The sequence below is a fragment of the Mus pahari genome, chromosome 15, assembly GCF_900095145.1.
Source record: "Mus pahari chromosome 15, PAHARI_EIJ_v1.1, whole genome shotgun sequence".
Lineage (NCBI taxonomy): Eukaryota > Metazoa > Chordata > Mammalia > Rodentia > Muridae > Mus > Mus pahari.
In genome coordinates this window covers 54,993,693-55,008,437 of record NC_034604.1, presented here as the reverse complement: position 1 = coordinate 55,008,437, position 14,745 = coordinate 54,993,693, and the positions used below count along the sequence as shown (strand labels likewise).

At 44.2% G+C, this 14,745-nt stretch overlaps 1 protein-coding gene across 1 annotated transcript; it reads left to right on the top strand.

Annotated features, from left to right (window-relative positions):
• Window positions 1-632: 632 nt before the first annotated feature.
• On the top strand, window positions 633-13,933 carry Slc26a2 (solute carrier family 26 member 2). Its single transcript, XM_021214706.1, has 4 exons — window positions 633-832; window positions 6,468-6,607; window positions 8,950-9,672; window positions 11,490-13,933. Exons 3-4 carry the CDS (start codon window positions 8,974-8,976, stop codon window positions 13,008-13,010), a joined length of 2,220 nt encoding a protein of 739 aa, XP_021070365.1. The 5' UTR covers window positions 633-832; window positions 6,468-6,607; window positions 8,950-8,973; the 3' UTR covers window positions 13,011-13,933.
• Window positions 13,934-14,745: the final 812 nt, after the last annotated feature.

Here is a 14,745-nt window from a genome sequence, read left to right as displayed (position 1 = left end):
ATGTAATAAAAACTTTTAAAGCATTAAATATATTAAAAGAAGAAAATCATAATACAGTACTTCCTCAGGCTCTGAGGACTGAATAAAATGTGTTGAGCTCTGTGAGTGCACACCTTAACCCCAGCACTTGGGATGTAGAGACACAGATCTCTCTCCTCCGAGGAGAAGAAATGAACATTTGGGGTAGGGTCAACATACAGACCCTTTGATTTTTCTCCTCAACAGTCATGCAAACGTGTCAACAGGGGTTGGGGTGAAATTTCATATTTATCTTTACACTTCCATTTACAACTTTAAAAGCACTCTCTGGTTTTTGGCTCTTGGGTGGAGAATGAGTCCTGAGGCGAGAGCCTGTGGCCATTCGGAGCCTTCAGAGGCAAGCTGGGTTCGGGGCGCGTCCCCGCGGGCCCGGGGATCTTCCGGGACCCCAGAGCTCCAGCCCCGCGCAAGCCCACGCTGTAGATCGCGGGATCCACGGAAGACTCACAGACTTGTAGCTTGTAGTCCAGAACAGCCAATCAGGAAGAAGCGAGCGGTCGAAGGGCGGGGAAGTCGCCAGCGGGCCCGAGTGATTGGCCAGTGGCTATGCCGCCACGCCACGTGACTGCCACGCCGCGGGCCTTGCCGGGTTCCTTCCGCACCTTTCCTCCGGTGACTGTGGACTGCTGCCTCCTCCTCGGGGCCGGGCCATGGGCGGGGACGGTTGCCGGGGTATTAAAGGGAGGCTCACCCGCGGCTGGACTGCCCGTACCCGTGTGGCGGCGAACCCGCAGCCCAGTCTTGCGGGAGGACGCGCCGCGGGAGCCCGTGGACGGCGGCCCGGAGCGTTAAGGTGAGGACGGGAGGCGGGAGGGGAGCGCCGCGGTCAGCAGGGCGTCTGCAGCCGAGACTAGGACGGGTGCTGACCTGGCTGACCTGCAGTGGCCCAGGGCTAGCCCGGCCGCCTCGGACCTGATGTCTCCCGGCTGGACCGAGGCGCTATCTCCACCTCCCACTCCTGTTTAGATGCAAAAGTGCAGAAATCCTTTTTACACGTACTAGTAGTTAGGTGGAAGGATACGCTGAGAAGATACCTAAAATGACTGAGCAACCCCCTGACAGAGCTAGTAAGTGGACCCTACCTCTCCCCAATGTTACGTCCTTTTCTCTCACAAATCCCACAAATTGGGGTGCACAGGGATGTAAGCGTTCAGACACCAAGTTCCCTTTTTGGCACTATACTAATGCAACTTCCCCTCTTTGCTCTAGGGCTCTTTTTGGCTGTAGGGGTGCTGCGAATTTAACCAAAATCTTCCTCCAAGTATTCTTTTGAGCTATACTCCTAGCCTTAACTCCACGATTTTTTTTTTCTAATGAGACATCTAGAACTAGTGTGATATAGTGTTGGATATAGAAGAAATTTTTGTTTATGAAATTTAAGTCAGTAAAAAGTGTAGGATCGTTTAGAAATGCTAAGGATTGCAAGAGACAGAGCCTAATATCTATTATGTACTGCATAAACACGTCATTCATGTACAGTACTATTCTGAGATCGTCATTTATGTGAGGTATTTGATAGCCTCTCCATTTTACAGGTCAGAAATTGATGCCGACTGGTTTTCATCCAGTACCATCAAGCTGTTGAATAGTAGTAGCTGGGATCTGAGTGGCTATTGATCTTGCCTATTGATTTGCCAGCTGTGGTCTCAGACTCACCAGCGCAGCATCACCCCCCCACCCCCATTACAGAGCCTTCTGTTCCCTGTGATTTGCAGGGGCAGGCCCAAGAATCTGCATTTTTATCTGAAAGCTATGCTGAAAATCATTGTATAATACTGGGATGTGCTGCCTCCTAGAGGAGAAGCTAGAGATGAACATATTTGGGGCCTTGGAGATCTCCAAATTGTATTTTAGGATAAGTTTTTAAAAGTAGACATTGTAAGCCTTGAGTGAGCAAAACCCCAAGTAGATGCTAAACAAACTATAGTGTTTTGATGCGGGCTTGGTTTTCTGTCTTATGGAAAGAGGTGCCTGCACTTGATGAGTTAGATTGAGGATAAAGGCAATGCCTTTTCCCCCTGCAAAGCTCTTAAACCATCGTTCTTCCACTTTACAAACACTTGTGAAGCACTTACTAGGTGTTATGCAAGCAATCTGGGGTTACAGCTTAAACAAAATAAGTGGAGGAGCTGGGAGGATGGCGCAGGGCTTGAGAGAATTTACTGCTCCTGCAGAGGACTGGAGTAGGTTCCCAGACCCACGGTGGATGCCTCACAACCACCTGTAACAGATGAGACTCTCATACCCTCTTCTGGACTCCAAGGGCACCTGTGCACACACGTGTATGTGCGCATACACAAACATGCACACACACACACATATATACACATAATTCAAATGAATCTTTTTTAAAAAAAGATTTATTTATATATAGAGTACACTGTCACTGTCTTTAGACACACCAGAACAGGGCATCAGATCCCATTTCAGATGGTTGTGAGCCACCATATGGTTGCTGGGAATTGAACTCAAGTCACTGCTCTTAACTGCTGAGCCATCTCTCTAGCCCAATAAAAAAGTTTTGTTTTGTTTTTTTAATTAAAAAGGCATGTACACTATGGCATGCATATATACACACATGACTATAAATTTATTTTAATTCTTAAAGTATTTCATTTCCTCCCTTTGATTTTTTTCCCTTCAAACCCTCCCATGTCCCCTCACTTATTCTCAAATGCTTGCCTTCTTTTTCTTTGTTGTTACATATATCTACAAATGCATAAATATATAAACTCAGTGTGCTGATATATATATTGTGTATGTATGTGTGTGTGTATACATATAGTCAACAGAGCAGCAATGAACATAACTGGAAAGTAAGTCCTCCCTGAGGTCTAGCTTTCATTATACCATGCGACGTGCCTGAGGGAAGCAGCCAGTAGTCTTGCCCAGGCTAGACCCAGCTCAGGTCCTCCAGGTATGCAGCGGTGTAACAGGGTGTTGAATCCTTCAGGCATATACAAGGAGTGGCGTAACTGGGCCATAGGGTAGATTTATTCCTAGCTTTAAAGAATCCTCCACACGGATTCTCAGAGAGACTGGATCAGTTTGCAGCCCCACCAATGGACTCCTTCCCCCAAACCCTTTCCAGCATTTGTTGTAAGTTATTTGTTAGTGGTAGCCATTCTGACTGGGGTAACATTAAATCTCACAAGTTGTTTTGGTTTGCATTTCCTTCATTGCTGAGGGTGATGAACATGATTTAGATAGTTCTTAAACATTTCTATTTCTTTTTTTCTTTTTCTTTTCTTTCCTTTTTCTTTTTCTTTCTTTCTTTCTTTTTTTTTTTTTTAGAACTCTGTTCAGATTCCCAAGCCCATTTTTTAAAAAAAAAAGTTGTTTGGGTTTTGTTTTGTTTTTGACTCTGTTTTTTTGTTTTGTTTGGTTTTTTAGTCATTTATATATTCTGGGTCTTACCCTTGTGGTTTGAATATGCTTGGTCCAGGGAGTAGCACCATTAGGAGGTGTAGCCTTGTTGGAGGACGTGTATCGCTTTGAGGGTGGGCTTTGAGACCCTTCTGGTAGCCTGGAAGTCAGCCTGCTCCTGGCTTCCTTTGGATGAAGATGTAGAACTCTCAGCTCCTCCAGTGCCATGCCTGCCTAGTCACTGCCGTACTTGATGATAATAGACTGAACTTTAGAACCTGTAAGCCAATTAAATATTGTCCTTTATAAGACTTGCCACGGTCATGGCGTCTGTTCGCAGCAATGGAAACTCTAAGACACCCCTGTCAGATATGTAGCTGAAAATTCCATGGGTTTCCTGTTCATCCTGTTGTTTCCTTAGCTGTGCAGAAAGCTTAACATTATGAGGACCCACTTGACAATTACTGGCCTCATTCCTTGGGCAAGTACAGTCCTATTCAAAAAGTCCTTTGCTACCTCTATGTCTGTAAAATACTGCCCGTGCTTTCTTCTATGAGTGTCAGTATTACAGGCTTCATATTGAGGTCTTCAGTCCATTTGGACTTGGGTTTTGTGCAAAGTGATAGATCTGGGTCTGATTTCACTCTTCTGCATGCAGACACTCAGTTTTCTATTTCTATTTCTACACCATTTTGAAAGATGCTGCCTTCAAGGTGTGTCTTCTGTAGGGCACATGCTTAGTATGTATGAGGACCTGGGTTCAAGCCCCAACACTCCACTTGCTCACCTCCCAAAGAAATAGAGGGAAATGTCAGGAAAAGGCATGGAGTCTGAAGGCTCAACCCAGTGCTGGCTGCTTAATATTGTTCATGACTGCTGATTGGAACATGGGTACACAGGGGAATAGAGGCCGACGGGGTTTGCTCTTAGACGGAGACTATACCAGTGTTTCTGTTTAGTAGTAGAGAGAACCTTCGAGGGATTCTGAAACATACACAAATATCTGTGTTTTCCAGTAGTCTTAGGTGACCTCCAAAGGGGTCAAGACCCCCAGGTTGAGAAGCAGTGGTCCAGATGCCTACTGAGACTTGATGAAAGGACTAGACTGCTGAAATGATGGGGTAAATCACCAGGTAGACTGTTTTTGTCCTTGGGATGTTCCTGGACAAATAAGAAAGTAGACATTGATTAGTGTGGCAATAGACATCAGATATGTGTCACGTCATGTTTAGGATAAACATATAGGACATACCCCCAATAACAAGGTAAGATATATATGTATGTATGTATGTTTGTTTGTTTGTTTCATGTAGCCCTGGCCTCAGACTTAATGTATAGGTTGAGGATAACCTTGAACTGTTGATCCCCTATCTCTATCTCCCAATGTTGAGATTATAGATATGCATTATATTAGTTATATATAATGTATTTATTCAGCAGCTGCTGAAAGAACAAGAAGTAGGAATCCTTCCAGGACAATCCCTGTAAAGGGGCACTGTAGTCAGGTCTGCCCAGTTTAACCTGATGGTTGTGACACAGATGGCTCAAAATGGATTATACAGCTTACTGGAGTCATGGCTGTCTCAAAGAATATTCCATTGACATTGGTTGTGCGATGCTCTGGGGATCTGAACTCTTTCTGTTGAGAGTTTGCTAATCCAGATTTTACAGCACATATCTCAGAGTGGTTGAAGAAATTCGGAATCGCTCTATTAACACTAGGCATCGTTCTCCAAGAATATTCTCCTTTCTGCAAGTCTTGCTGTGGCAGGGAATTTGGGTGTCATTTGCTGCAGGCTGAAGTGCACAAGGACCCGAGTGGCAGTTGATGTACACATTAGCATACTCACACAGCTGTGAGCAGTGGGTTCGCAGGACACAGGCTTGCTTCTGTGCCCGGTCTCTACCAAGTATGCCTCACCAGAAAGCTGTAAAGGAGCACCAGCATTTGTTGCCAAATTCCAGGGTTTCGAGTCATCATAAAATCAACCTCATAATTTTTGAGGTTAATAAGATAATCGTATTTGTTTTGTCTGAGTGGCTGACTCTAGACCGAACTTGAAATAGTGACAGCACACAAGCTTATACAGGAATATAAGTATATCAACATGGAGACACAGAGGAGCTAATATGAGTGTTTCAGTTTTCTGTGTCCTGGTTCTTTGTGCTGTTCTGAATCATCCAGGATCTGATTATCAGCGTGTGGACAGAGCTGTAACGCCTGAGCTGCATGTCTGTGTGTGCAGGGGATGAGCTCATGTCTTTCATACTCTGAGAGAGAGATGGAAAAGCCTGTTACATATGAGAGGAAAACAAGTAACCATGTAAGTTTTAAAAAGCTGTGTCCTGAGACTAGGCATGCGCACTCCGGGGGTCTCAGCCACTGTGAATTGCCTTAGCCCCTCTCCTTACTCCTCCCCGACGGCTTCCTTTGCAAGTGCATTAGGCTGTTGGGTCAGCATTGTTGTTCCCCGCTGAGCCACTCCAAAGGACTGCAGCTCTGGAGTGTCTTTTTAAACAAGAAATGACAGCTATAAGAATTTAATTATCGGGTCTAAAAGAGATGGCCTAGCAGACAAGAGCACTGGCTGCTCTTCCAGAGGACTAAATTCAATTCCCATCACTCACATAATGGCTCACAAGCTTCTGTAATTATAATTCCAGAGGACCCAATGCTCTCTTCTGGATTCCACAGCCACTGACAGCAAATAATGCACAGACATGCTTGCAGGCAAAGCTGAGCAAGGTGGTGCACTCAAATCCCAGCACTTGGGAGGAGGCAAAGGCAAGAGGATCTCTGAGTTTCAAGTCAACCCGATCTACATAATTAACAGACCAGCCAAGGCTACATAGTGACCAATGTAGATTTTTACATTTTTTTTTAATTTCCAAAATTGGCATATTTAAAGATAAATACTGTACTAATGTATCTTTTTAAAAGGCCCTGGAGTGAGGGGTGAGCGTGCAGGCTCTCTCCCACACATGTGGACACACACTGATCTCAGGTAATAAATTCAGTGTCTCCATCTTTTAAAGGATTCTGTTTTAATTGTGCATTCTAGGTGTAAAGTTACTGCTTTAAAGACATCATCTTCAGGATTCCATCAATTCCAGGACATGTGCTATTATTCCTGTCTTTGTCCCTCCCTAAGTGATGTGTGGCTGTCTTCAGAAGTGCCCGCCCTCTGAGCAACAGTGATTGGTAAGTGGCGGGGGCAGTTGGGGGTGCTTTTCTGCCTGTCCTGGGTATTCTCAAGATTCTTGGGCCTCTACTGCCTCTTCTCTGTATTCTTCTTTGGGGATTTTAATTCTGTATTTAAATACTTATGCCACATACCAAACTCTCAACTGTTGTATTACAGTTAACATATCTTTGTTGTTGTGGAGTTGTTTCACATTTGGATAATTTCTATTGAACTGTCTTTTGAGTTCATTGAGTCTTTCTTTGACTGGTGAGCCCGTCAAAGGAATTCCCCGTTTCTGTTGTCTTTTTCACGTTTTTACTTCTGTTTGTTTCATTCTTGGTTTACTTTTTCAGACATTTTTTATTTTCCTTAGTGCCACAGAGGTGAAGTTTGGATGTGGTTATTATTAGTTACAGTGTCTCAGTATTTCTTTTTCTTACCTTAGGTCTAGGAAACCCTCTGGACCAAAGGCTGCTCCAGACAGGAAGTAACGCAGGCAGGCTAGGGAGAGCAGGAAGTGAGAAGACAGACAGATGCTGAGTTAAAGAGCAGCCCACTGACCTGTTTGAGTTGCTCAGGGTCAGTTGTCCTCTCGATCTGGCTTTCCCCCTAAAGACTCTCAAAATAATTATTACTTTTCTCTTGTTCAACCTAAATAATGGGTAACTTTTTGCATCCTGTGTTCGTGAATAGGATGTGGACTCTTAGATTATAACACCTTGGTAATGATAGGTCTATAAAACCTGACAAAAGTTCTTTTTTTTGTTTTGGTTTTTTGTTTTGGTTTTTGAGACAGGGTTTCTCTGTGTAGCCCTGGCTGTCCTGGAATTCACTCTGGAGACCAGTCTGGCCTTGAACTCAGAAATCTGCCTGTCTCTGCCTCCCAAGTGCTGGGATTAAAGGCCTGCGCCACCACTGCCCAGCTCAAAAGTTCTTTTTTTTTTCCTGTCAATACAAACTTCTTGAGTTGTCCATCTATTTTGTCTCTATTTGGCCATAGTCACAATGTGTTCGTTCTTTGATTGAACATTTCTGTAAACCTGCTAAAGTTCTGTAAATCTTGGTGATATACTTGGTGGTGATCACATTGGTGGACAGAAAGGCAGCCCTTTCCTGCAGGAGCTGCAGAGGCTCCTGCCTGTGTTCCCAGGTACAGAATGCCACAGGGCACAGAGGGAGAACTGCAGTCTTGACAGAGAGGTGGCCATGCTCGGCCAAGCTCAGATTGTGACATATTCACTGTGACAATTTACTCAGCTCCTTTAGGAGCCTGGTGGTGGTGGTGGTGGTGGTTGTTTTCTTTCTTTCTTTTTTTTTTTTTTTTTTTAAGATTTATCTATTTATTTGTTTATTTAGTATATTTAAGTACACTGTAGCTGTCCTCAGACACTCCAGAAGAGGGCGTCAGATCTTGTTACGGATGGTTGTGAACCACCATGTGGTTGCTGGGATTTGAACTCCAGACCTTGGGAAGAGCAGTTGGGTGCTCTTACCCACTGAGCCATCTCACCAGCCCTTCTTGTTGTTTTCTTGTTGCAAGGCCATTTGTTGTCTTTTTGTTATTACTGTTATTGTTTTGTTTTGTTCTGTTCTAGTTCCTAGTGGTAGGTAGGTCCTTTGGTACTAGATGAGTAGTTTCAGGGCCACAGATGGAAGGCATCTTATTTATCTTCCAAGTGGAAGTTCCGGGCAACGTTAACTTTCTACTTGGCCTGTGAAGACCATTGGTGGCATATGGAAAGGACAAAGGCTGCCTCACCTCATACTTTTGCCTTGGCTGTGCTAGAATTCGCTCTGTAGACCAGACTGGCCTGGAACTCACAGTGATCCACCTGCCTCTGCCTCCCAAGTGCACCACCATCACCTGGCCCTCATACTTTTTTTTTTTTTTTCTTTTTTAAGAAAAATCTTCAGGGGATCCAGGAGGATGCACAAGAGAATCCTCAGTGGTTACTGCCTTTCTTTCTTTCTTGAGAACTTAGTTGAGAAGTTCAGTACTAACTCATGATTTATTTTGATTTGCTGTTTATAGTCTACTTCTGGCCTTTCTCCCTAACCTCTCTCAGGCCAGGGCCAGTGAGCCTCACTTAAGGAGTAGATATGCAGGTTACCTGTCCCCAGTTTGGGCACAGTAGCCCATTCTTTTCATTCCAATATGAAGGAGGTAGAGGCAAGTGCATATCTGTGAGTTTGAAGCTAGCTTGATCTGCACGACAAGTTCCAGGTCAGGCAATGCTAAGAAAAAGCCTAACCCCACATGGAATTCGTTACCCTCACAAATGATAAGTATGACTGCTAATATATGTGAGCACTGAGAACTATTTTATAAATTAACATATATTTTTTTCCTCTGGGATAGGAAGTAAACCATCTGTCTCCTGAAATGTCTTCAGAAAATAAAGAGCAACATGACCTCTCACCAAGGGACTTACCTCAAGAAGCCTACGTCTTCCCATCTGAGCTCCCCCTGGAGGGTCAGAGAAGATCAAGCACGGACTTGAGGCAGCTTGGGACCAGTAATTGTGGGAGAGCTTTCCGTAGGATCCACATGGAACCTCGTGAGAAACCAGATACTAACATCAAACAGATTGTCGTCAGAAAGCTCCAGAAGAGTTGCCAGTGTGATGCAACCAAAGTCAGAAATGGGATTTTTGATTTCCTTCCTTTTTTGCGGTGGCTCCCAAAATATGACCTGAAGAAGAACATTTTAGGCGATGTGATGTCTGGCCTGATTGTGGGTATCCTGTTGGTGCCCCAGTCCATTGCTTACTCCCTGCTGGCTGGCCAGGAGCCTATCTATGGTCTATATACATCATTTTTTGCCAGCATTATTTATTTCCTATTTGGTACCTCCCGCCACATCTCTGTGGGCATTTTTGGAATACTGTGCCTTATGATTGGTGAGGTAGTTGACCGAGAACTGCATAAAGCCTGCCCTGACATTGATGCTACGTCATCTTCGATAGCAGTGTTTTCAAATGGATGTGTGGTTGTAAACCATACATTAGACGGCCTCTGTGATAAAAGCTGCTATGCAATTAAAATTGGCAGTACTGTAACCTTCATGGCTGGAGTTTATCAGGTAAGAAATGGTGAACATTTAGGCTCGGCATAGTAGCCCAGCACTCAAGAGGTAGGGGCAGCGGCAGAGGAATAGTTTGAGGCCAGCCTAGTTTCATAGCAAGGTCTAGGACTCCATAGTGAGAGCCTGAGACACCAGGGGAAGAAGAAAGGAGGAGGGAGACGTAACAGTTGGTTACGTCTGGCAAAAGCAATCATTATACACAAAATCTCTGGTATGTAGGCTGCTAGGGGTTGTAATGAGGCTACCACTTACTGAGTGCTAAAGAGATGAATGGTAGAGCCCAAAGCCAAACCATACATTCCACTGTAAAATAGGGCTCTTCCTAGACTGCCTCTTAAGCAGCAACAGTCTTATTATTTAAAAAAAAAAAAAAAAAAAAAAAAAAGGACCAGAAAAGGTCCTCAGGCCAACTAGTACAATTCTTATGTTGGAAACACTAGGTTTGCTTAAGATTATACGTGCCTGATTATTGGCAAAAGCACCATGAATAGTCAGAGGGCAGGCGGTAGGACAGGACAGGGAGCGAGGAAGGGCAAAGAGGACGACCAGAATGGCTGGCATTATTTGCTAGTTCCTACCTTCCCTGAGAGTAGCCACTTTACTGAGAGACTTCTGCTAAGTTTAATAGTTCTCTTGGATTGATGGAGAGAGAGAGGAAAATTTGAGGGCCATCATTTTACCAGCCAAGAGACATGATTACAAATTAAAACCTCCTTGAGTAGCCTATAGAACCCACTAATCTGTTGCTGTGATTATGTCCCTGCCTTCAGCATCCAGAAATCAATGCCAGCATTAATGAAACCTGGTCTCTATTATAAGCATTTTGAACCAGGAGAGGAAGGGGAAGAATAGCTGGCTTCATTTGGTATTAGACGAGGCGGGAGAGACAGAAGGAAACAGCAATGGGTTGTATTCCTAGAGTACACATTGACTTTGTCTCACCAAAGAGAAGAAGAGGTGACGGGACTCTGAGGACGTAGGCAGAGAAGGATGTAGCGTTATTGCTAACTCGGATGCACGACAGTGGGATTCAGTTTTGATGTGAATCTCGTTTTCCTACCAGTTAAGTTTTACTTTCAGCTGTAACATGATCCATGCCTGTAATCTTAGCATTTAGGAGGTGGAGGCTGGAGGGTCAGAAGTTTTTGGATCATTTTTGGCAAAGTCCAAGGCTGCCCTGGGACCATGAGACCTTAACTCCAAAAATAAAAATTAAAAACTTTCATTTTTATGGTAATAATTTTTAATTTGGAAAAAAAATTCTGAAGTTGAAGAATTTCTCTAATTTGAGTTTGTTTGCTTTTTGTTGACTGGTTTTCTTTTGTTGGGGTTTTTGTTTTTTGCTTTTTGTGGGGTTTTGTTTGTTTGTTTGTTTGTTTTTTGAGACAAGGTGACTCCATGTAGCCCTGGTTATCCTGGAACTCGTTCTGTAGACGAGGCTTACCTTGAATTCAGATCCACCAGTCTCCCCAGTGCTGGGATTAAAGGTGTGTGCCACCACTGCCTGGCTCCAATTTGAGTTTGTATACATTTGTTTGGAACCTTGAAAATAATTCTTTTTGGAAGCAGTCCGAATGGTGTTCAGTTTTAAATTATTGTATAAGGTAGAAATCCCAAGTCCTTGTTATGGTTGGGCTAATGAGTTTGATTACAGGAATCTGCCTTGTGTAATCTGTACTGTATGATTGCTTTTCTTTTGGCTCTGACACTCTGGTACTCTGATAGTTTGTGGCTGGGCAAGGAAGGCTGAGGTGGTATGAAGCCGAGGAGCTCGTCCCCATTTCTGGCTAACGCTTGCATATGCTCCCTTCCAGATAGCGATGGGCTTCTTTCAAGTGGGCTTTGTCTCTGTCTACCTCTCCGACGCCTTGCTGAGCGGGTTTGTTACTGGTGCCTCCTTCACCATCCTCACGTCTCAGGCCAAGTACCTCCTTGGGCTGAGCCTTCCCCGGAGTCACGGTGTGGGCTCAGTCATTACTACCTGGATCCATATCTTCAGAAACATCCATAACACCAAAATCTGTGATCTCATCACCAGCCTTTTATGTCTCCTGGTCCTCGTGCCAACCAAAGAACTCAATGAGCACTTCAAGGCCAAGCTCAAGGCTCCAATTCCAATCGAGCTCATTGTCGTTGTGGCGGCCACACTGGCTTCTCATTTTGGAAAACTAAATGAGAATTACAATTCCAGTATTGCCGGACACATTCCCACTGGGTTTATGCCTCCCAAAGCACCAGACTGGAGCCTCATTCCTAATGTGGCTGTAGATGCAATAGCTATTTCTATCATTGGTTTTGCTATCACCGTGTCACTTTCTGAGATGTTTGCCAAGAAACATGGCTACACGGTCAAAGCAAACCAAGAAATGTATGCCATTGGCTTTTGCAATATCATACCTTCCTTCTTCCACTGCATAACTACTAGTGCAGCTCTTGCAAAGACATTAGTTAAAGAGTCAACAGGCTGCCAGACGCAGCTGTCAGCTATAGTGACAGCCCTTGTTCTTTTGTTGGTCCTCCTGGTAATAGCTCCTTTATTCTATTCCCTTCAAAAATGTGTCCTTGGTGTGATCACTATTGTAAACCTCCGGGGCGCACTTCTGAAATTTAGAGACCTGCCAAAGATGTGGAGGCTGAGCAGAATGGATACAGTTATCTGGTTTGTGACAATGCTGTCCTCTGCTCTGTTAAGCACTGAAATAGGCCTGCTGGTTGGGGTTTGTTTTTCAATGTTCTGTGTGATCCTCCGTACTCAGAAGCCAAAGAATTCACTGCTTGGTTTAGAAGAAGAATCTGAAATCTTTGAATCCATTTCCACTTACAAGAACCTTCGGAGTAAGTCAGGCATCAAGATTTTCCGCTTCATAGCCCCTCTCTACTACATAAACAAAGAATGCTTTAAATCAGCTTTGTACAAGAAAACTCTTAACCCAGTCTTGATAAAGGCAGCTTGGAAAAAGGCAGCAAAGAGAAAACTCAAAGAGGAAACAGTGACCTTTCGTGGGGACCCGGATGAAGTTTCGATGCAGCTTTCCCATGATTCCTTGGAGGTGCACACTATCGTGATTGACTGTAGTGCAATACAGTTTTTAGACACAGCAGGGATCCACACATTGAAAGAAGTTCGCCGGGATTATGAAGCCGTTGGCATCCAGGTTTTACTGGCTCAGTGCAATCCTTCTGTGAGGGATTCCTTGGCCAGAGGAGAATACTGCAAAGAGGAAGAAGAAACTCTTCTCTTCTACAGTTTGCCTGAGGCAGTAGCTTTTGCAGAAGACTCTCAGAATCAGAAAGGGGTGTGTGTTGTCAATGGTCTGGGTCTCTCTGGTGACTGAGGAAGCTAATCTGTGTCTCCTGGTGACTGGGAAAGTTAATAAAAGGAAGAATAGTGTTTTGCCTCTTTGAGTGTGAAACGTTTTCTGCTGTGAAAGGAGAAAGCGGTGCACACTTGAAATAGTTCTCCTTTGAAGCTAGCCTTTCAATAGTTTCATGAGCTTTTGGTTGGGTAGAATCAAAAAGAAGTAAACATTGTGGTTTTCAGCTCATGCAGATAGCATTCTTGGGGTACAGTATAAATGGAATGGAACTGTAAAGCAGCATTACTTTAATTAACTTAATTGCCTTGCTTTAGGAACTGTATGTCTGAACTCTGTCCTCCAGGATGCAGGGGGAGGTAGCGCTAGGCTTTGCGTTACACACACTGCAGCCTTTGCATGGCTCTAGAGAGGGGAAGGAAGGAGGCAGCGCTGCTGGTACAGAGGCTGGCAAAGCACGAGGGCCTAAGGAGCCGAGTTCTGACCCTGCTGCTCTGTCCCTGTTTGGGTTTTGCTCCCCAGACAGCAGTAAGATCTCTTGCTGATAGTTGGAAATCACCATCTTTCCTTTCCTTCATGCAAGAACTGTGCCATAGTCTTGTGAGAGAATCTGACCCTCACAGCCGGCCTGATACTATTGTACAGAACCCATATTGTAATGTGTTAGTCTTCCCTTTTTATTTAGAATAAATAGGTAAGGAAAGAGTTTAAAACCAGAATGGCAGTGGAAGTCTTTGTCTTTCTTCATCTCTGTCTTTGTCTTAGAGAACTTGTCTACTGTTACGCTCTGTGTCACCTTTGACTTACTGTGTTTCCCCCGGGAATCCTTGATGAATGGTCATTTCTGAACACCAGTGGCAGAGATGTCAGAGAAAACAGAGTATTGGCTCAGCAGCTTCTTACAGCACCGTGAATGGCCTTGTGCTGCACATTCAAGGAGAGATGGCAAAAAAAGAATGCATGACAGTTCCCCTTAAGAAATGCCACCGTCCCACCACTGGGGCATCTTAGCAAGGACCTGCTGGGGTTGGCAGTCTTTCTAGAAGTGGCTGTTTGTGGATGAGTACAGAGGTGATGGGGTGCTTCCAGAAGGACATCCGTCATTACTTTGCAGATAGGAAAGCAGTGTTGATGCTTGTGGCCACGCACCCTGTTGGCATGTGATAAATATGGATGTCAGTGGCCACCTTTAATGCAGGACTTGGAGCCTTCACAGAGCCTTAGATGTACGGGGGGGGGGGTCACTCTCAGAGGCTGGCTACAGGTTATGAGTTGAATAGTTTCTTCAGAAGAGGACTTCAACAGATAAGAAAAGTTCTCCCAAGTGTGGAATAGAGGACTCACATGAAATTAAAACATTTAGCCAAGTTATTAAAGTAACAGTTTCTGAAGTGTAAAATCATTTTTAGCCTGTTCTTACATGAAAAACAATTTAAAATATTTATGGGAAGCACTCCGAGTAACAAACCTACTGAGGTGGAATGCTTTCAGACATTTTACACATGCGAACTCCAGGAGCTGCCCCTTGGTTCTCCTAGTGACAGAGCACGCTTGCTTGCCTGTGTAGGAAATAGCTTTCCATGATTCCAATAAAAGCTTCAGGGTAGAAAATGGGCATTTCTGGTGGTTATGTTGATAAAATCCACACTGCCATGGATTTTAACATCCCTCTGGACTCTGTCCTAGAGATCTGCAAATGTTGACTGCTGCTGGCTTGTTCTTTTGTCTCCCTAGCATTATGAGTAATTGAAAAATC